The sequence below is a fragment of the Pseudopipra pipra genome, chromosome 10, assembly GCF_036250125.1.
Source record: "Pseudopipra pipra isolate bDixPip1 chromosome 10, bDixPip1.hap1, whole genome shotgun sequence".
Lineage (NCBI taxonomy): Eukaryota > Metazoa > Chordata > Aves > Passeriformes > Pipridae > Pseudopipra > Pseudopipra pipra.
Genome location: NC_087558.1, coordinates 8,685,423 through 8,708,809, shown reverse-complemented (window position 1 = coordinate 8,708,809; position 23,387 = coordinate 8,685,423). Strand labels below are relative to the sequence as shown.

Below are 23,387 nucleotides of genomic sequence, written 5' to 3'. Positions count from 1 at the left end.
TTGTCTTTTTGAAGCTTAGTTCTTATTTGTGGTCTGTATTCAATCCACTCTCCTTAGTGGGGCCACTTCAAATGTACCTGGCATTTGAGCATTTTGTCAACTTTGTATGAGCATCAAGTTCTGTTCAGCAGTGGAACTTCCTGTCTGCTACATTAACTTAACTTCATAACACAACTTTTTGTTTCATTACCTTAACAAAAGTTTAAAACTGCAGAAAAGAATAATGACACCCAAGCTTTTGTCTCTTACTCCCTGTTTTTCTCTCCCTTCTCCTCATATACACAAGGACTGGAAATTATGCTTGCTCTATTCTATTGAATTACATTCACTCACCATCTTAAGGTCCAACACATTGAACTCAGGCAGCTACCATGTCCTCTCATTTGCTTCTCTCCAGCATTTCCCATGTCATAGGCTGTGGTTTATACCAGCCTAGTCAGTGCTCCTTGAGCTGACCTAAATGGGAAGCCTGGTCCCTTTCCTTCCCAGTTGTTGTGGTTTAACCCCAGCCAGCAACTAATTCCATGCAGCAGCTCCCTCACTGCCCCTGTCACCCTGAAGGGGTAGGGAGGAGAATCAGAAAAAAAAACAACAAAAAGTAAAACTTGTGGGTTGAGATAAGAACAATTTAATAATTAAAAAAGTAAAATATAATAATGCTAGTAATACTGAAGATAACAACAGCAATAATGGTAATAGTAATAACTGTGATGGAAAGGAGAGAGAGAGAAATAAAACCCGAGACAGGGAAGTGATGCACACTACAATTGCTCCGTCCCTGCTGACCAGCCCATCCCTGAGCAGCGATCGGCCCCTCCAAGCCAACGTCCCCTGTTTATACTGGGCATGATGCTCTTTGGCATGGAATATCCCTTTGGCCAGTTCAGGTCAGCTGTCCCAGCCATGCTCCCCTCAAGTTTTTTGTGCACCTCCTCAGTAGCAGAACATGGGACACTGAAAAGTCCTTGATTTAGGGTAAGCGCTACTTAGCAACAACCAAAACATCACTGTGTTATCAACAGAATTCTCCCACTGAATCTAAAACACAGCAGTGTACCAGCTCCTAAGAAGGAAACTAACTCTATCCCAGGTGAAACCAGGACACCAGTTTCTTATGTCAGCATTTGCAGGTGTACAGCCACAGAACGAGGGTTCAAGAGCTCATCTGACAGAAACCCAGTGTGTCAGGGGTTAGGGACAGTAGCAAGGCAGGAGAATTGATTAGGGGGAGGACATTTGTCTTTATAAGTTACTCTGCCTGCTGCTGTGGAGACCTGCTCATGCCTCCATCAATCTAGACCTTCAGTCAGTTGACATTATAGCTTTCTAGGAGATCAGCTCAGGGTTTTTTATGATACTGAAAGTGGACAAGTGGCTTCCTTAAATAAATTACATAGAGTATAGAAAAGTAAGCTGATCCTAAAAATTATAGGATTACTGTTTAACAGCTTTGTCTAAAAAATCAGGCTTTGTTTTAAAAGAGGAAAGTGTTGAAAGAAATTAATGCAATAAAAATATATGGATTTTCATAAAAAATGAACAGCAAACATTTCTCTCTTAACTTTCAGCATTGGAAGACTTCTGTCAAAATTATGTAAGCAACACAGAGCAGACTGATGCTGGCAGTTTTCACTGTCCAAGATGTATAAACAGGAGAAGGTTTGAAGCAAGATGGCAAAACTGTTGAAAGGTATGAATTGACTTCTTTTTTCCCCCTAAGATCTAGTAACTAGGGCAGCATTTGTCTCAGCTCAGCTCAAGAGTGACTGTGGGCTATGATCACTATATAAAAAAGTCATGGCTAAGGTAGATACTGCAAATAGGGAATTATTCATTCCTTCTCAAGATGCAGGAACCAGAGGCCTGATACTGAACTATCAGGCTTCATACTTAAAACCAAACAAAGTATTTTTTTTTCACACAATGCATATTTAAATTGCAAATCTTGTTGCTACCAAACTTTCTAGCTGCGAAAATTAGAAATAGATTTAAAAAATAGCTAGAGAGATTCATGAAGAAATGAAGTATTAAATATTATCAATCGTATGCAAACTTAAGCTCAAAAAGTCCCTGAACTGCAATCTGAAAGGGGAATACTGGAGAGGGACCCTCTTTAAGTGGCCTGTTTCATACACTCTTTCCTAAGGGTATATTAATGATCCTGCTCACAGATGGACCACTGTGTCAGGACAGCTGTTCTGGAGCACAGAAAGTGAATGATTGATGTAAATGATGGTGACAAAAAGGTTTATGATGGGGAACGAAGAAAGGGACAAGAGCAGAGAGCTTTGCTAAAACTAGTGTCTTCAGTGCCCTCTTTTTCTTCAGAGAGGATGTTAGAGGAAGCTGTGCTCCTTTTTAAGGAGCTGAAATGGCCCCTGAGACAAAGCAGGTCAGGCTTTGCAAAGTTGAGGTAAGAGTCTAAGTGTGAGGGTAGAGCCCCTGGTGTTGCCAGGGGAGCTTTGTGTGGAGAAAGGGTGTACATGCAAGTCTTGGCAGAGAAGCCCACATTTGTCACAGCAGTTGACTGAGAGGACAGTGGGAAGTCAAGAACAGCAGAGAAGGACCAGCACTGTGACCCTCTTAGAAGCCAAGCAGAAGCACAGTTCACTGAAATGTTCCAAACAGAACAAAAGTAAGAAAACTCAAAATATGGTGTGCTATTTTCCCTTACTGTGTGATTGATGTTCCAGAAAGGAAGCAGCACTGTGTGCCTTCTTTGTGGTATGAATCAAAGAGATGTCTGACTCATTTAATAGTTTCTTCTACTAATGAAAATGTGCTGTAGGTCTGAGGTGCTGCCATAGCCAGTAAGAAGTGGTGACAGTGTAATTACCTTTCCCAGTTGTGCCAAGTGTTCTGTTTTCGAATACAGCCAACTTGTCGGGATCAGACCGTCTCCCTCCTTAACTATATAGGTAAAAGTTAAGGGAGGGAGAGGTATGATACCGAAGTAGCTTGTTTTCAAAAGAAGAAAATTGGGAAAGGGATCCTAAACTTCTCTGTTATTCCATCAGCCTGCTTTTTTTGGTCCTGCTATGGAAGTGTCTTCAGATGCACTCTGCACACCAGAAGGTTGTAATCTTGTTCTGGAAGGAGATTCTCATGAAAAACTAAAAGATGGGTGAGCTTATAAAGGTTATGTGGGACTGGGAAAATGGAAATAATCAAGACAGTGAAGAAGATAGGCTAGTGTCATGGATGGATCTCATTTTGATTCTCACTAGTTCTTCAGGCTCAGTTGATTAAATGTTTCTTAGTGACAGAAGAAAGATTAATAGCTATATAAGATGAAAAAGAAGAAAAGATCAATTTTTTTTTCCTGTGAGAGTTTCCCCTTCCATCTGGTCAGGTCATAGAATCTTGTAAACACTTTTTGTTTGCAGTGTGCAATTTACTGCTTATTAAAATTGCTTACAATGCTTTGGCCTCAGCTGTTTGATTCAGGATCTAATAAACAGCTGGTGATTTGTCAGGCTGTCACTCTATGGAAAAATCAAATTCTTTTGCCTGTTGGCTATCATTTTAATAGTGGAACCATGGTGTTTGTACAGCCCCTGATCCTGTTTTCGGTGAGACCCCTTCCTGAAATGTAAATCATTATCCTTTGTACCTCTACCACATGTATATCAGCAAGAGCTTTTATCCTTCAGAGGGGAAATCAGTATTTGTTGTGAAAGTACTGTCTTGATTTCACAAAAAATCCCACTGGAAAATGTTACCATCACAGCGATGGACTAAGTTGCTCCAGCACCTTTGAGCTATTTCTCAAGTGGCAGGCACAGGGCTTTCCTTTCTCTCTGTCTCCAAGAGATCTCTGTAGCCCAGGTTCCTGTTTTTCCCCTTTCTCAACCTGGGTCTTGAAGTGTGGATCACTGGTGCTTTTGCAGTATTTTTGACTCGGTTCAGTCCCTGTGGCTCTTTCATTTGGGAATTTGTGATGGCAATGCACACGGTAAACAGCAACCTCTTTTTAATGCAGGCACCAATGAATCTTGGCAGTGTAAAGAAATCATCCCATATCTGGTAAAACTAGTGGAGTTTGCAATCCCATGGCTGTGCCCTGCAGCCCAAACCTTCCCACCAAAATTTCCCCCTTTTGTTTGTTATAACTCACATCATGAGGGAGGGACAGCACTCTCAGCTCGGACTGAATCCCACGTAACCCAGCCCACAGTATAAGCTGGGCAGGGAGCAGCCACAAAACATAATTATTGGGTCCCTACTGTGTCCTTTCCCCCTTCAGACTTCGTGCACCTTGCTGGATTTCAGTGAACCTGTGAGAACCAATTTCTCTCTCCTGAACTGTATTGCAACTGACTGGCAGGTTCAAAAGTTATTGAACGTATGCTGGAAAGCTGCAAAGTAGATTAACATAGTAAGAACAAATAATAACAGAAAAAGGATTCTTAAAATAGCTAATGGCCGTGTGTCTGCAGTTACTGATGCTGAATAACAATGTTGGTATAAAAGCGTATGGTCTTAAAATAACTGAGCATGAATCTAGCTAGAAATTAGACAAAGGCTCTTAACGATCCTTAATGTTCTTGAACAGCCTTGCTGTAGGAGTAGTGAGAGCAAACCATCTACACTGCCTTTCAGTGTGTATTTCGTTTATGAATGGGATTATACAGTGTCTCTCCCTGCAGGGGAAAAAAAAAAAAAGAAAAAAATCTGGTAAATGTCTGGAAACATGGTGACTTTTCTAGTCCCATATTCCTACCTGTAGTCTGTGACTCTCCAAGAGCAAAATAAAGCATCCCAGATCTTTCATATTGCTTAAAAAATTATGGCTGGGTGTCAGTCTGCTTCCCACATGCATTTTTTTCCCAATAATGGCATCTCTTCCCTGATTGAGGGAATCCTTTTAACTTTAGTCAAGAGCTTTACAGTTTGACCTTTACTGCCAAGATAGGCAGTAAAATTAGAACTCAGAAAAAAATGTCTTTTGCTTTAATCCCAAAATGTTGGCAGGTGGGTGGCTCTGAAGTCATCATTCTCACATGTTTTCAGACAGACTTACTGTTAAAATAACTGAGCAGAAGTATGCAAGGAACCTCTCAGCACAGTTGGTCAATCATCCCAAAACGAGGACAACAGCACAGATACTCAGACTGGCTTGTAGGTCAGCCAGCTGATTATAGGATTTTCCCATCACAGAGGTAGATAAACCCTTTTGTATCACTGGGACAGACACACTAACCATGCTCTAAGATCCAATGAGCCCACAGGGGGGATTTTGCAGCTTCAGCTTTGTGTATACGTGTTGTCAGGTTCAAACATGTATGTTTGGAAAGGTGGACTCAAGTAAAACTCTGTGAATGCATAGGGAAATCTGGAGTTAGAGCTGAATCCACTCTGTGGGAATAGAGCAGATCTTGCAGGCAGCTGCATCCTTCTCTTTTATTTCTTCAGTTTTAGATGTGTAATAAGTTTTCCCTGTTTCCAGAAGTGTCTTGTGTGGAGCTTCAGGTAGGCTTCAGAGGAGGAGGTGCAAAGAGGGAATGGAGACATACAAGTCTCTGGCATGCCCTGCCCTTTCTCGCTGGCCTCACCTTCCCTCTTCTCAGATCCCAGCTGGGATCTATAGCTGGGAGGGTTGATGAAGCTTTCCCATAGTTCAGCAGCCAGTTGCCCTATGGCAGCCACGTATCCATGCCAGGCTCAGCTGTGTCCCTGGCACCCAGGGGCATCTGCTCCCCCTCTGCTCCCCACAGACCTACCCTGGCCCACTGAAGTTCACCTGTGCCTGGCTGCCCCACGGGCACAGCTAATCACAGGTGAGTCCTGCCCAGCACCCACGGCTCATTAATTCACTCTGCCTGTACATGTACAGCTGGAGAGGGTCCCATGGGCTCAGTCACACCAGGATCCCTGAAATCCTATCCATGCAGGTGGCAAGCCTCTGGCCACAACACCCCTAAAAAGCCCACTGCCCCCTCCCCCTCCATGTAAGCGGTGGCCCCATTTTTCGGGCAGGGGCTTTTCGAGGGGATGGGAGGAGGGTCTCTGGGGACACTGCAGGGTTCCCCTCGGGAGCAGCCTGCAAGGCACCCGGGCCCCAGAGGCCAAGGGGGAGCACCGGAGGCTCCGAGCGGGTTGTTCTCTTCTCCCAGGCAGGCTGGTAAAGAGAGCGTCGCAGAGCAGCTGCTGCTGCTAGAGCTCTCCTGCCAGCTCCACTCCTCTCGATGCCATTCCTACCTCCAGGATTTTTCCCTGACTCGCAGCATCACCATCCAAAAGTCTCCCTGGAGGAAGGTATCTGCTTGCTGGTTTGTCTCTTTATCCTTTGCCTCATCCGCGGGAGAAGGGAGAAAAAAAAGCCATAAGCAATCAACTCGCCTGCTTCTTTCCTCTTTTTTTTCTCCCCCCTCCTGCTCCCTTGCTGCTGTCAAGGGGGGTAAAATCCCCTTCTGGAAGGAGCTTTACGAGGTCCATGCATGGATGGCAGCAAATTGGAAGAGGTGAGCAGCTGACAGAAGATGTGAGAGCTGGAAGGGCCGTGCCGTGGGAGTGGTCCTTGCTTTGTGTGCAAGTGAGGCAGTGAGTGTGCAGCCTCCCACTCTGGGTGCATCTTTTTTTGGATGCTGTGTAGTTCCCTGTGTGAAATGCTTTTTTGGCTAAAAGAGGAAGAGATGTCACATCAGGAGCTCACCCAGCGACTGACTACGGTTATCACCCATGTGGGTAAGTCATCTTTATTTTTCTTCTTACTATGGATTCGGGGGCCCTGTTCTCCCAGGAGGTGCTGATGCCTTTGTGTGACAGTGTCACACCTGTGCATGAAATAGGAGCCATCGGCAGATTGCGAACCGCTGGCTCTGGGCAATTAGACAGCCTTTTATTGATGGTTTGGTTTGTTTTTCAAGCATGTATTTCCCTGAAAAGCAGGAAGAGTAGGAACAGAGGGTGTCCTACCTGTGAACTGATCTGTGTAAAATACCCGAGCACAGTCCTTGCAGCGAGGTGGTAGAGAAAAGGGGGCGGTGGGAGGATGCTGGAGCAACAGCAGTGCTAATGTGCTGGGCATTTGACTGTGGTACTGGAAGCAGCCCATTCTCAGAGAATCATTTTTATGGCCTTTGATGTTTCAAGGTTTCTGGAAGCTGCTGGGACAGGATCTCAAAAGCTTTTCTCCATGTCAGGCTTGATTTTACTGTTGCTAACCCTCAAATGCCAGGGAATACAGGTGAGGCCCTGTACTATGTGCTGGCATCCTTATGCGACTAAGCTGGCTACATGCTTGCTGGCATTGGTGACTGAATTGCAAGGAACTGACTAACCTGAAACTAGCCAGAGAATAGGAGATGCTGGTGATTAAAATATCAACTGAGCAAGGATTTTGTGACCCTTTTTTGTTACCTATAGTTGAGTTAAAGCAGATTGCAGCTGTGTTGCTTCATGTAAAGAGAATGTTTTTAGTTGAATTGCATGGAAGCAAATTTTATAGCTGTCAGTGTTTGTAATGGATTGTGTGTTGTGAACGCCAAAGATGTTGTACAGGTTCTTGAAATGCCTTTGTCACAGATTTGCTCAATCTGTATATGAAACAGAATGTTACCAAAATCTGGCTTTTAGAGAATATCCAAGTAAGATTTTAGACCAACATTATTCTTTGGTTTGATAATAGCTGTAGCAGCTGAACTAAGTTTAAGAAAGCAAATACAATCAGTACCTTGCCCCAAGAAATATCACAAAAGCAGATTTAAACTGAATAAAATATTTAAGACCAGGTCCTATCTCTGCAAGATCTTATCCAGGGGTCAGCCTTCGTGCTCCTGGTAACCTCAGCAGGAGCTGGGTACAGGACAGAGTATGATTGCCATGAGAGCTTGAGGCAGCAGCCTCTTCAACCCAGTAATGCCAACACGAGCTGCTTTGCAATTGTGCAAATTCAGATTGACACGAAGTCACATGAATTCACATTTTTATTATGAAGATTTGAGATTCAATATGAGGCACATTTAATTTTGTTCTAGGAAGAATATTTCAGTGGAGCCAAAGAGGTTTGTGCATCTTCTGGTTTTCCTGTTAAACTCAGTACAGGTCCCTATCATCCATATTGAGGACCCTCCTTGATGTCAGGAGGGATTTGCTAGAGGTAACATAGCATTATGTTGCCTACTATATAATATATTATGATCTAGTAGAAAATAATTCTAGACACTAGAATGATGTTAATGAACCTTTCTCCCGTTCCCTGATATGTAAGAGAGGTTTCTGGGTCATGTGGCTGGTGCTAAAGAGTGTCATTGGTTTTCTGGAGATCGAGCAGGCCAGTCCTAGGGAGAGGAATCAAGGTCACAGATCTTGGTGTTTTTTCCATTTCACACTGAGGCAAGAGCTGAGTTCATCAGCCTCCAACAGGGAAAGACAATCCCACCATTTTCCCAGCCATTAGAGACCTACAAAGCAGATGCTACTTGTGGAGCCTGCCTGCCTTTTTGTAGGCAGTGCTCATTTTTTATTGAATCATGTAACTGGAAAAAGCAGTTGTGCAAAAATGGAAGCAAGTAGTGTTAAAATATTTATCATTGGCTGAAGGAAGAACATTTCTTCCAAACCCACTGATAATGCACTATATTTATGAATAACATCTTGTAGTGTGAGTTGCCATAGCTGAATCAGCAGTAGCTTATTGAAAGAGTAATTCCTAGGAAGCTACACAGGTCTCTTGGAAGTTCAGTGGGAATCTTTACATCTCAAGCAAGTAAATGGGCTCTCAGCCTTGGCAAATTGAGGGGATCCTCACCATGAACATACTTTATAATGTTTACTATTTTTACAACAACTGTCACCTTCATATTACTGCTTGGACTGATGGGATTCAACCTGTCTAGAATGTTCCTTGCTTGGGAACACAGCTCCCAGCTCATCCAGGGAGCAGGAGGGAAGAAACTTATGCACTAAATTTGAAAAATGCCAAACAAGAATTTTATGGGAGAGTTAAAAAAAAGACATACATTTGCAATAAATTCTTTATGGGATTGTTTTGATCTGTGTCAAGTAGATGACACACCAGTTTATTTTTAGTGTATTGATGAGAGTGACACAAACATAGTTAATTGCCTGGGGTTCATCTTATCTGTCCTGGGACAAAGCTCTCATCCCTCATTAGCTGACTCATGTTGTGTTAGACAGTTCATGTGCTTGCAACAAAAGCCTCTTATCCTGCTACAGACTTCATACATACAGCTACCTGCCTTACCAGGTTACAATCGCAGCATTGAATGTATTTCCCTGCTCTCTTAATTGATACTTTTCTAGTACCATGCACCCTGTACTGTAGCACATCTTCATACAGTGTCAAACAACAGAGGACCAAATTAGATCTCTTAAAGAGCTCTGTGCTCCCTCGGCCTCCCTGGGATTGTTCCTGGTAGCCATGGTGTGGGTGAGGTAATGGGGCCACAACAGGTGCCTGGGACAGGAGTAGTCTGTGAATACTAACAGGCTTTCTGCTTACTATCCGAGATCTGGCACAAAATGCTACCCAATCATGTTACCAAAACTGCGTCAAGATTCTTTTTTTAATTTAACCTACTTTCATTGAACTTGTTTGTTGGGAGGTGTTGGGAAAACACTCATCAATTTTGAAAAAAGTGTGTCCTTCGGGTAGGTGGGCAGGTGGCAGCTCTTCTGTGGTGGGGAGGGAAGAGCTTTGCTGGGTGACGTGCCTGGGGCCAATGGCAGGATTGTTTGCCTGTGGGAACATGCACAGTTCTTCTAGCTTGCAAATCCCACAAGAATATGCTTTTGTGCACTCACTGCCCACCCACACTCAGCAGTTGGTCCCCAGAAGTCTGATGCCAGCTTTGCTATTTGTGGGCAGCGTTCTGGGCACAGTTACACACACAAGCACCTCCACCCAGTGCCCCATTTACTGCGGATTTTTTCTTACAATGATTTTATAATAGGATGGAGCTGCCAGAACCAACATGAGCTGTCTGAAAAGGACAGCAGCTTGGGTCCTCTGTTGCCAGTAAAGAACTCCACAGCATGTTAGAGATGGAGTTTTCTTAGAGGCTCCCCTTAAATCTCAATGACGTTGTAAGAGCTCCTCACATCTTCAAATGTCAGGTGGATCCAGATGAGCTGGCTGTCAGTGTCCCTGGTAGGGGAGGCAGTGATGTGAATTTGCAGAAAGGACTACGTTGCACAAATGTTACATAAAAGAAAAGAACCACACAATCAGCTTTTATCTGATTTCGTATATTCTTATTTGTCCAATTAATGGAAAGAAAAAAGGAATTTAAATAACTTGATGGAAATCAAAAGGAAAGTCAGTGGCAGAAGTTGGTCTAGGATTGACACCTCAGGACTTAGACAACCACCTAAAATTCCTATTTGTTAACCATAGTATGTCAGTTCCCACCACTCTGGACTTAACCACCAGAGTCGAGGGAGCTGTGTAAAATACTTGTGTGTGTGAAGAGAACCTGTGTTACAATTCAGAACAGGAAGTAAAGGATGATACTGCATCCACTTGACTGTGTGAGAGGAATTTAGGTCAGCAGAATGGAATAACCCCAGCTGGCACTTGTCCGAGGCCAGTGGCTTAGCATCACAAGTCACAGAATCTGCTTTATGCTACAAAGCCAGAAATAATCTAATATGTCACAGCTGGAGAGACGATTGCAATGATTCTGGTATTGTCTGTGTACATCAAGGGCACTCAAAAGAGATATTGCAAGAAATTAGCTTTCGAGGTACCGTATCAAATAGGCCCTCTGCTACTTCTCTGCAAAGGCCTAAATCAAGGCAATAGAAATTCCCCTGCCTGCAATAGAAAATGCTTCCCTTTGTTTTAGATCGTTCATGCATTTCAGGAACTCTTTTCGAACCACTGATTCTGCAGCTCTGTCCTACTTACGGATTTCTGGTGCGCAGCTGGGGGCAACTGGTCCTTCCACTGACCACAGCACACCGGGTTTCTTCACCCAAAAGTCATATACAGGATAGATGGACATCTATCCTTGCATTCCCAATGAAATATCACAACGGAAAACTTCAAAAATGTGTCTGTTAAATTTACTTGGGATCTCGTGCTAACGGGAAGTGGTAGGTTGGAGTTCCTTTCCCCATTAACCTACTTCTGTAAAAACACTGAGCTGTGATCATGTTCTCTGCATCTTTCTCTCTGTACCCCAGTAAAGCTTTTGAACCGTTGGCCAATTTTTACCAAATTTGGTGAAGTGGCAGAGGTCAAAAATATTGTGCTCATGCAAAATATGAAAATAGTAACTGAAGAGAAAGGTGCAATTAGTGAAGAAAATACTAATAAGTCATTCTGTTAGATCTAAGAGATTCCATGTGGGAAAGTGCGATGTGGGAAATGAAAGATAATGACAATTTATCTTTTTTAGTTTCAGAGCTTAAAAAAGCTACTTGTTTAATTTTTTATTTCTAGATTCTGGTTATTAATTTTACTCCATTCTATATGGCCTATTTCGTGCAGCTGTTTCTATAGAAACTGTTTAGCAAGGAACTGTTTAAAAGTGTTTTGTTATTGCTGCAAAGTTTGTGTCTATAAAAAGTGGAAATTAAGCTCTCACAAAAAATGTGCAGATGTGCCTAGTGCACGTCCCAAAGTGTAGAATATTACAAGTACCACATACTTGTTTAAAGCCCACATTCTAACCTATTTTGTTGAGACATGATCAGAAATAAAGACTGTAAAAAACTGTTATGAATTGGGGATCCAGAACACTTTTTTGTCTCAAAGCAAAATATTTATGTAATAGTTTTGTCTCATGTTTAGGGAGACAGAGGTGACTGAAGAGCTTCCCAGAACCAGAAGAAATAGTAGCTTGCATTAAGGCTGCTTCTGTTTCAGGAGAGAACAGCTCAGAGATGTTTCTCTTCAATATTCCACTTTAGCTGTGGACTTTTTCATATGAGATGAGACACTGGCATCCTTGAGAGAATTTAAGAAAAAGGTAGAAAAATGTTGCGCTATCCAGGTGTGTTACTGTTAATAATTTCTTTCAGAGCAGCATGCAGCAAGGAGAGCCATGCAGAGCACCACAGAACTGAAAGGCTGCTTACAGCCCTAGCCGTTTTCTCATTGATGGATATTCTCCCCAAAACTGGCTGTTATACCCTGAGCTTTCATTCTCAAGCCAGTAAGAGAGCAGGATGTTGGAAAGAAAAGGGAATGGCAGTAGCTATCCACCATCTGCTTGCTGCAAGGTTTTCACACTTTCTACTTAGGCATGTTGTGATGGCAACTGTTGGAGACAGGGAACTAGGCTGGATGGAACTGAGGTGTGATCCAATCTGTCAATCTGTAAGTCACTCTCTTTTTCAAAAGCCTCCACATTGCTGCTGTTATATCTAATGCCACAGCAGTCTCCCTCTGTCCTTTGTTTTCTAGTCTTTCTCAGTAATGGCTTGTGGGTGTTTGTTTCTTGGCGTGGAGGAGTGTTTAACATCCACGGAAATTAGTAAAGGAAAATCAGATGGCAGAAACCAAGTTTAGCTGTTGGTAGTGGTGATGCCCTTCCACAGCTGTGTGGGCTGGACAGCAGGTCCTGCACATCCCTAGAAAGCTCCACTCACCTCTGCAGTTTTTCTGTTTGTGCCTGGAAGGTAGTTGGGACACAAATGAGTAATTCCAAGATGCATGTTTCAGTTGCAAGGAAGTCTGTGTGTCTTCTGTTTGGGTCAGCTCATGGCTTTCCTGAACCCACCTCTCTCTCAGGACTGTATTTTAGACAGTGTTAGCCCTTTGTGGCAGTTTTAATAAAGCAGAAAGCAGGAACATCTGACTTCTAGAGCAGGCTCTGGCAAACACTACGTGGTGGTTTTCTGTTGGGGTTTGGGTTTCCTTTTGCACTTTTTTGGGTTTTGGGGGTTTTTTTGTTTGTCTGTTTGCTTCTTCTTTTTTTTTTTTCTGTTTTGTGGAAGAAGCAGTTTTGTTATTAAATAACAATTTAAAATAAAAAGGAAGAATGAGATAGCTTAGGTCACAAGCAAGAGAAAAATGACTTTTTACAGCATTATACAATGAGCTAGTCAGACTGTGGCACTTCCCCCTCTGCTCTTAAACACTCCAGAGCAAGCCCAGGGCTACCTGGAAGGAGAAAATGAGGGGACTGTCCAGGGGAAAGCAAGTGTAGGAGGTTTCCTCCTGTGATTCAGGCACAATGAGAGATGCTGATGCTGGCAGAAGTCATTGCTCACTAGCAGGGTGGGCAGTTGTGACTATTCTGCTAAGTCCCGAGATTAAAAAGCAAATAGGGCCAGAAGGAGGTAGAGAGAAGCCCCTGTCTGCTCCCACCTCTGTGGCAGAGGGAAGCTCAGATGGCCTCGTTGGAAATTAAACTGAGCTGACATCTATCACCTTTCCTGGCAGCTCGTTAAATACAAGGGCCCTTTTCCACCTCTTGCCTCATCTTTTATTTAATTCCTTTTTTCTCGCCCTCCATATGGTGCCTGAATCCAAGAGGTTCCCTGAGAGGACATCTCCCTGGGGGAAATAGGTTCAACACTGCAGAAGGTACTTGCAGCACCAGGTCATCTCAATGAGTAGAGAATAAGCTCATCAGTTCCATGGCTGTCACTCTTTTTTTCCTTTTGCACTATGTTGGAGGCCTCTTTTAGCCCCTGAGGTTGGACTCAGTATTCAATCCAGGATGGACTTTTCTGGACCCGGGTGACTGCTAAAATAATTTTGACAGCACAGTGTCTAGTACATGGTACTAGTCCCTTCTGCATATTTTATCCTGTTCTTCAGAGCTGGGCTTGGAGCATTTGGGAGAAGATAAACCATAAATGTTTTGTGTTAATGCTGTGTTTGTGTTAATGCTGTGCTTTAGCCCACTGACCGAGTTTCTTGTACCTCCCTATAGAATTCAGCACAGTAACATCTGGATTTCCCCAGATGGTCAGTGGGTGAGTGGGAGAAATCTAAGTTCTCTGCAAAGCTGCCTGACCCTTCTCATGTGAGAAAATGCTGGAGAATGATATGAAAGGGATAACACGGCACATGGATCATTATTAGTCAGTCAGCTTTGGTGATTCACACTAACCAGTGCAGCAGACACAGCCAGAATGGAAACCAGGGAACAGAATGAAGGCAGGGTGAAGAAACAGCCCACTGTTACATGCCTAGGTGGAAAAACATCAGTTGTAAATACCTTAAGTGCTCTGTAAATCCTGGCATGGAGGGAGGTACTGCTCAGAGAGCAGGAACTCTGTAAAGAAAAGCTGGTGAGTTTAGCAGAGGAAAGGCTCCACTTTGGCATGGGGACAGATGTGTAGTAAAGGTGACTCTCTGGAAGCTTAAATAGAGATACTAAGGTCCTTTTTGGAATATTAGTCCAGGTCTGATTCCTGACCTGGATTACTCAAGCATGGGAGTAAAGGTTAAATTTCTGCAAAAGCCAAAATCCTTTGAAACATTGCAAAGAAGTGACAGGAAACAATGTCTCATCAATAATACAAGAAAATGGCTCTGATCCGGAAAGGTGCAAAGATTTCTCTATTTCTGTGTGAATAAACGGGGAACTGCCGATACTCAGCACTCCACAGCTATTTTTGTCTTAGCGCACTCAGCTCTAGCTGACCCAGCTGTAGCCGCTGCTGCAAACAGGTATAAGAGGCAGCACAGAGACTTAGCACCTACTATCAGAATTTCCTGAGTTCACGTGGGGATCTTGGGTCAGTTCCTGCCAGAGCTCAAGGAAAGCCAAGCTGAGAGGATCTCAAGTCAGATTCCCCACATCCGTGAGCACAGCCTGTAATCCCTGTGCTTCCGGTTACCTCCATCTGTGCCTCAAGGATCTTGGATGGAAACCAGCAGCTCTTATCCTGAGACTGTTTATGCACCCACTCATATCACCTAATATGTGAACACCCCAACTGTCCTACAGCAGGGCTGCCATAGTATCTATCCATATATTAACACCATATGTTACAGAATTGGTAGGAGAAAGGCTGGATCTGCCACTTCCGCAGTGCAGGCTGTTGCCCAGGGCAACGAGATATGAGGGGCTGCAAACCATTTAGCTCTTGCTTCCTCTGCATGATCGTGAGCTCTGTGATTTCCAGTTTCCCTTGGGCAATGAATTGTCTACAGCTGGCCCCGAATACAAGAGCAGTTATCTGTGGTTCCAAGACATAAATACAAGGCAAACAATGCTGATGTACAGCATTGTAGGCTACCTGGCAACAGCTGCAGACAGGATCTTACTCTCCTCATTCAATACATGCCTTGAGCTCCAGAGATTTTATTTATATACTCCCACGGGAGAACCACTTCAGGAAACTGGCATGAGAAGAGGTGAAGAAAATCTAAAACCAGAGAGGGTATCTTTCAGTATTTCAAGAGAGTGATTGTTGCCTTTAAATTCCAAGACCTTTAAGATAGCAGCCATATTTTAATTATACATAGGTAGGGAATAAGCCCACAGTTACTGGCATCTCCAGTTACTATTATTGCAATATCTCCAGTTTAGTTATGACTTTCCAAGGATGTGCACGTGCTGACAGACAGGTACCAGGGAAAGAAGTGCAAAAAACAGACACAGCTCAAGTAGCAATGATAAGTAGAAATGAGATTATTTGAATGTTAAAATATATATTTGACTATACTGTCTGTTAGCTATATGTGTTACAAGCTTGACACTCCAAATGCATTTTTTTCCTAGTGTGGAGTTCATATTCTAATAGAATTGCTGTGGCTAGAATTACTATCAGAAGAGTTTGCCTCTTTTTATCAATCAATAATTCTTCACCTAACAAAACATGACTATAAATATTTCCTCCCTTAGGGTCTAAAGTTCACTGTTATCCATTACACTGTAGTTCCTAGATCTCTGAAGCCAAGGCTTACTTTTTGAAGGGATCAATATTGGTGTTTGCAGCATGAAAGCCAAAGCTGATGACATACATAGGAGCCATACTATTGATCTTGCAACATCCAGAGAAAAGGTTATTTTAAACCAAAATAGCCATGGCCTTAGCATGACCCTGAGCTGTAATCAGGTACAGAACTCAGAGAGCTCCCAGCAATTACATGCCAGTAGTTGGTGCAGGAAGGTTGCTGGGAAAATCTGATTAATCCTTATTATGGCGATCAGCTTATTTTGTGAAAACAAACTTCCCAATTTTTTTAAAGGAGAAATTCAAAGCTGCTCTCACAATTTCATCTGTCTCAGATATTTGCACTGTTATCAGTGTCTAGTATCTTTTCCCATTCCACTCTGAAGAAGCCAGGAGGGGCTTCACAGCTGACTGAAGTCACAGTTCGGTCTGAGATAAAATTTTTGGTCCTTTTTTTTTTTGATAGCTCATAAAAATCCATCTTTTTGGCTTTGTTTTCAGCTGGGAGAGAATGCAGTTTCAGCAGTGTGCAATTGTCATTTTGGATCATGTTGAATTACACTCTGACTATACAGTAGAGCCTTGTGCATATTTTATCTTGAATGGGAGCAGAGAGCCCTGGGAAGAGCAGAACTGGTGGGAGAGAGCAAAGAGGAGCCTGTCAGTGATATTCTGTGCCCATTCTACCCCAGTACCTGCAACAGCAGCTCTGTACGGGCCACACTCCACCTGTCCCACTGTCCCCTTCAGTGCTGGGGTGTCACATCTGTGCAGGTTTTTCCCAGTCCAGTCATAAGAAGGAGAAATGAAACACAAGCCGTCATCCCCTGCACCCTTCTCTTTCCAGCAGGGTAGCAGAGCAGGGCTGCTGCCTGAGGAAGGGGTGTGTGCGTGTGTGTTGTTCTCAGGAAGCAGCTGTGCAGGAGAGGGGGAGAAGGCAGCAGAAGGAGCAGAGGGCACATCAGCTCCGCTTGGCACTGCTGTTTCTACTGTCACAGTCCCTTAAGGAAAGGGTCAGACCTTTCCGGGATCACCTGGAAGGCAGGGTGTTACAGAGATGGGCAGAGGAGCCCTCAAACCCCTTCTCCAAGCGTTTTTAAGCCGGTACTGGTACCCAGGAGTTACTCTCTGTTGATGGAAAGATCCGGGCGCTCCCACTGCTGCCTTTTTGCGGAAGAGCCGCTGGAGGGCGCGGGAGGGTGAACCATTCCCTGCCCGAGCCCCGCGGGCCCGGGGCATCTCCTCCTGAGGCCACAGCATGAGAGTGCAAAATACCAACATCACGAGTTCGGAGAAAGCCATGGTCTCCAGAGACAAATACCCTGTGAGATGGGTGTTGAACCTTTGAAAATTGGGGTACAAAAGTACTCTATCTAAGCTTTTCATGCAAACTGGGATATACTATAGAAGGTCATCACTTCACTACATGTGTGTAATTATTGATCCTTTTAGTAATCATAGTTTAAGTTTTACATAAAATCTATTTTCCTATTTAGGAGTAAACACATCTGTTCATTTTAATATCTAGAAAATATAAGAAAGAGCCTAATCTTATACCAGCTTCTCTTTCAGAAAATGTGGGAATCTGTCATGATTTTGATAATAAAAATTATTAATATTAATTAAACACTGCAGAAGTTACTAAAAGTCTTAAACATCTACCAGAAAATACAAAAGCTAGGAATATGCCTTGCAGAAAAATAAGGCTGGCATTAGCATGGTTTTTCTCACCCCCAGAGCGCTGTCCCATAATACCTGAGCAAAGGTGGTGAGAGACTCAAATGATATATCAGGTCTAAATTAATCCAGCAAGTCTAAACTGCAGGTCACGAACAGCAGAGAAAGCAGCTGGAAACAGCATCACCCACAGCACACAGGAAAGAGGGACTGGGAGCCCTCACAAATGCAGTACCTGAAACATTGGATGGAGGGTGTGTTGGGGGGAGCCTCAGGTGAGAATGCTCTGGGAGTTCAGGTTAATTAATGTACTCAGGACCCTGACTACAATACTGCTGCCAAATGCAAAATACTTTCTCAGTACAGCCCATATGCTCTAAAATACCTGCCATGTCCACTACCAGTGCTGATATTTGGGATCAGTCACTGAACCTGATGTTAAGACTCCTTTTTAGTGTTTTGGTTTTATTTCACTCAATTAGGTCATTCTTAGTAGTTTCAGCAGCCTTCACTATCAGACTTGTTGCCCCAAAAGTGTGTGTAGTAGTAATTAGCCTGGAACAGAACACTGCAAAACCTTAATGAGCAAACCACTGCTTTAAATTACATTGTTGAAAAGACAGAGATACCTACAAATGACATAAAATAAAATTGAGGGTCACTCTGTGTACTGTGCTCAAGGCTGCAACCAAGAAAAGGATATTTCTTAGCATGTCCCCATATATTTTACAGCTTTACTGCAGTAATTGCAATTGATCTTAGGCAAACTATATGAATATCTTGGGATTCGGTTCCCAGCTGAAGATTTTTTTTCTTATGCTTCATCATTTGCATTGAGATTTTAAAGTTCACTGGTGGGTTCTTAACAATGCTTCTGACACAATTATAAATACTGCTTTATTTTTTTTCACAGTTGATTGCTATTCTTGAAGCAAGTATATTTAAACAAGAGACAGGAAAATATTGTGTAGAATTATGTAAGTTTATGCTACAAAGGAGCAGCAAAGAAAAGGTTGAAGAGGGACTGAAATTATTGTTAAGCCAATTCAAAGAGCTCTCAAGCCAGAGGGAGATGTATGGATTTATTTAGCACGTTTCTCCCCAGTTATTTGCTTTTGTGGGGCAAAACTTTCAGTGAAATTATTCATCCCCCCAAGACTTCTTCAAATAGTTCTCAGATGCATACTCAAATACAACAAAAGACAAATATTATTCTTAAAACATATTCTTTTATTGGCAATTAAATAGGAAATTGTCTATTTCATGAGAGTAACAATCTCTCTGTGGTGCCAGAGTGCTCAGCTGAGGTTCACTGGAGAAGTGAATGCAGCATTATTTAATGCTGCATTCCATGAAGTGGACGTACATCTATTGGGACTAAGGTCCATAAACGGATGTGGGATTTAGATACATTTTATTGAGTTAATCTGTTCTGGTCAGCAGAAAGCACTTGCAATGGGGCTTCCTGACAGACTAAAGAGCAATTTCTTATCTCATCAGAACACTGCACCACTCAGCTTTAGGCGATTTAAGTCCATAGTGCTGTTCAAGTCAAAGCACTGTCCTTATTTCATGTGGGCTGGAGGTCTAACTTTGTGCAGACAGTGCTCAGCACATCCCAGCACATGGATGCTTCATGTCCTGACAGCAGGACACTTGGGGTTGACAGGGGAGGCCATTGTGCATTAGTGCAGTGTTACAGAGAAACCCTCGTGCTGCCTTTCATAGGAAAAGTTGTCTCAGGTGGAGCTTTATACTGTTTCTGCACCTGAAGCTGGCTTACAGATTTTTTTTTTACTGTGTGGACCTACTTGCCTTTTAGTAGATATCCCTGAATAATTTTAGGCTTGCTATGATGGAAAATGAGGCTTTGATGCTAATACTTTTTCTATCCCAGCTGGCCATTTTCCATATAATTTTAGCAGCTCTTGCCTCGTTTTGACAAAGGATTGCAACTCTCATTTCCTGTAAATTTACTCTATTTACATATTCAAGATAGGGTAGGGTGACAAAACCCAGTAGTTGTGCTGGCTGGGGAGGAGAGGGAGAGGTCTGGGAGTGTGGCTGTGTGTGGTGAGGCAACGTCTTGCCTTGCTGTGCCTGGTGCATGATGCAGCACTCTGGTTGGGGAGAGGTCAATGAAGTGCTCACACGATGCCCAGTGATGCACATGCTGGCAGGTTATCCATCCCTTCATTTTTCTGCTACGCACCAGGCTTTGGTGGAACTTGGGAAATCACTCCATAGATTGTGTCTTTGTAGAACCTTAAATCTATTACAACTGATAACTTAGAGACAAAGCTGGGGTGGATAAACTGGGAACAGCACAGGGGTTAAGGCTGTGGGTGGATGTGAAGAATGAACAGCTCTGCAGCATCAGGCACTGAGCAGGACAGATTCCTACCACCTGGCTGTAGGCATGTCCAAGCATCCAGCTGCTCTGTGTGGTTGCACTTGTGGGTGCACACAAAGGAGAGTGTTGCAGCCTCTCATTTGCAGGTGCCCAGCATGGAGAAACTACCATGTGGGCAGGTCCTTCAGGACAGACTTCTGGTTTCTGACAGCAGCCCTGTCCTGGGGAAAAAAAGATAAGGTATACTTTACAGTAGCCAGACTAGAGGCAGTAACTCCTCTTTGATGATTTTATCCTCAATTCCTTAGACAAATGCAAGCCATGCCCTAGAGGATGTTAAAGGAGTGTGTTTGATGTGTATCTGCCAGCTGAGAGCCCAATCAGTCAAAAAGGCGTCTAAGAAAGTCTCAGGGGAGCTCCTTTTTCCTTGAGGACTGCACAGAGTGACTGAGTGAACCTCAGTGCACAGATATAGAAACAGGGAAAATCAATAGTCTCTGAAGCCCAATCTCCTGCTTCTCATGGTAACCGATGCTGAGTGCTTGAGAGATGGCAATAGAACACTGAAAATACCTTTACTGTACTTCGTAATGTGAGAAGCTCTTTCTTCCTGTTCAGCTAACATTTGGCATGTGTCCGAAAGCCTTGAGTATCAACAGCCCTTGTGATGCTCACAGATCCTATTTTTATCCCTGTGTCTTTCTGGTTCTCCTTTATCTGCTTCAAGTTATGAATTGCAACAACAACAAAAAAATGATGCTTCCGTCAGGGAATGTGCACAGCTGCTCCTTGGGGAAAGAAGCTGCCCTGGTGGTCTTGGCTGCATGGATCCAGCAGCTGTTCTGCTCTGTGAGTGCTCAGTGGTTGCTTGCCAGGAGGAAAAGGTGAAGGGGGAGAGAAGGAGGAATAGTGCAGTGATTCCAGTGCAGTGCCCTGGATGGCACAGGCCAGGGTTGCCATGGCTCTGGGGGTGACTTGGTGTGTGCAGTGGCAGAGGACAGAGAAGAGAAAAACATGTTCCCTGCTTAATCCAGACTGTCTTTTCCAGCACTCAAGGTGCTGCTGGAGGGCCATGGCACAAAGCCTGTGCCTGTGCATCCACCTCTCAGGTGCATTGGAGGTATGGTCACCATGGTGTTTAGGAGTGTAGGATGATGGGGGCTGACATGCCCAGTTTTATGGGCCACAGCCACTGGTTATCCGGTGTCTCTGCCATTTATTCCTTTTGCATTTACTTGTCTTTCAGTTTATTCCCCTGACTTTAAACCAGGAGCTATGTTTTGGGTGTGTATTTCTCAGAAATTTTCTTGGTCTCACTTAGGTCCTTAAGCATTTTCATGATCAGGATTGGAAGAACTTTTCATCCAAGCCTAAGCCCTGGATCTAGCTGATTTTTACCCCAGTGCCAGTTACAGACTGGTAACTCTGAGAATCTGTTTATCTTGCTGAGCAGATTCCTAGCAGGACAGAAATGCCTTCTATTGGTGATCTGCACTTAGCTGCAGAGGTCAAGAGCCAGGTGCCGCAGCACTTCGTGCCACTGCTTGGCCAATGAAGGTTCCACTCATCTCCTGATCTCCTGGGAAGCTTCTTTAATCCAGCACTAATGGCACTGGCCCGTTTTGGTTTGGTTTGGTTGGTTGTTTTTTTATTTTTTATAATGATGGTAACAGTCCTTGGCTAACCCTGGATGTCTGCACAGCTTTGAGATGGCAAGAGAAGTTCCTTGGCTAAGGTTGTCCTCTGATCTTCACTCTCCTCACTCCACTTTACTCCCTGCTTGCGTGGGAGTAAATGTGCGTCAACAGTGGCAGAGTTGTTGTTTCCTCTGCTGAAGGTGACCAAAAATGTTTTGCTTGTCCGTTAAGAAGTCACTTTAAGCAGATCAGTGTAATGAGATTCTGAAGCCATATGGCACTGGAATTAGTGCCTTCTAGTGCAGGAAATGTATGTTGTAATTGCAACAGTGCTGTATGCTAAAAGTAATTTCAAGAAGAGATGTTTTTTCCTCTGCTTATTACTTTAACTCCTTGGGGCTTAAAACAATGTCTGGGATGTAGCCCATTATTAAAAAAGGAGGGAGATGCAGTCCTGGTATGCTTTTTATTAGAAAATAAATGGAAGTTAATAGAAAAGTTCAGTTTCCATTTCCTAGCTGAACACTGGAATAGATGTTACCTGTAGCAGCACCAAGCATGCTCTGAAAATAAAATTTTGTGTCAAACTGCTGAAATGCCTCAGATTCATGTTCTGGGTGACGGAGAAGGCAGAAAGAAGGTCACATATATGCAAAAGGAAAATATGTTTCAGCATAGCTATCAAAGATCAGTTCAAACATCAGATAAAACATCACATATGAAATAGGAAAATGTGAAGCTGGGGTTTCAGAAATGAAATACAGATTATTTTCTTAGCTTCGATGTGTATCAATCCTAATATTGGCATTGGATTTAGATCACTTATTTCTCAGGCTTGTGGAATGTTATATACATTGGTGGGGGGCTCTACTGGTCTTCATGAATAAATATCTCTTGCTGTTGGGTTTTTATGTTTTGTTGTTGTTTTTAAATCACTGGTGGATAGGAGAGGCAATTTTTTGAGTCTTTTCTACACTAAACTTTCTTAAACTTACAAGGCTGTGATGGAAAAGTGATGCCTGTTTCCCTGCAATTGTTTAAATGACTGTGTGGGTTATGCTGCAAACAGGGAGCATTTTACAGTGTTTTCTAGCTGCCTCATTTACCCATGCAGCAGAAACAGAGTTCTCTTCCTCCTTCCTCTGGCACATAAATACTGTTCCCAAACTCAAATCTTGACTGTTCACAAGAAATTACATCCCTTGGGCTCAGCATCATTGAGATCTGACGTGTTTGTTCCATGTTTCGTGCTTGACAGTGATACCAACCATCAGAGCACTGCTTTTTGAAGCAGAAGCATATTGTTTTATGAGAAGAGATATTGGGCTTAAACTGATTTAACTGAGTTGACTTCAAATTTGTGGCCATCCTCTGGCCACATAGTCATGGCAGGAAGCACTTTCCAGCAAGTGTCAATTCCAAGGTAAACTGGTATTTCTGATGAAAGTCAGAACTAGTGCAGCTTTGCAGGCTGTTTTGGTTAATGGCATCTGAGGATATCTGGGTCATGGGTTGTGGGGTGGGGGATTTTTTATTTTGTTTTGGTTTTTTAAATTTCTGATGACTATTTCATAAATTTATTTACTTGCTTATTCATTGACAGATCAAGCCAGATGATGTTGCTAGGCAATGCTGGCAATTCATGAGCAGAAAATGTCCTCTTCCTTAGGTTTTCGTAACATTTTGCTGTGGTTGTCTGCAGCAGTAGCAAAGTAGCTTCCATTCTGTTATTATGGAGAAGACCCAGGGAAGCCTGTTTACCATTTTCTATACCTGCCCCCCCCCACTACTGCATGCAAAGAGCAGTGACTTGCTGTCAGTTAGACTGATACTTTTCAGCTAACTGAGGAAAATTGCTTAAAATCAATCGTCCACTCTGAGTGTGTTACATA

At 43.2% G+C, this 23,387-nt stretch overlaps 1 protein-coding gene across 4 annotated transcripts in view; it reads left to right on the top strand.

Annotated features, from left to right (window-relative positions):
• The window catches only part of MCF2L2 (MCF.2 cell line derived transforming sequence-like 2), a 163,587-nt gene that overhangs the window by 1,096 nt on the left and 139,104 nt on the right, over positions 1-23,387 (top strand). The window contains exons 1-2 of one of the 4 annotated variants that reach the window (XM_064665937.1): positions 6,240-6,258; positions 6,397-6,687. In XM_064665937.1, the coding sequence (XP_064522007.1) occupies positions 6,585-6,687 (103 nt within the window). In that variant the 5' untranslated portion in view covers positions 6,240-6,258; positions 6,397-6,584. Of the gene's footprint in view, positions 1-1,568; positions 1,691-6,239; positions 6,259-6,283; positions 6,688-23,387 lie in introns of those variants that run through there. The other 3 variants (XM_064665941.1, XM_064665950.1, XM_064665936.1) reach the window with 3 other exon arrangements.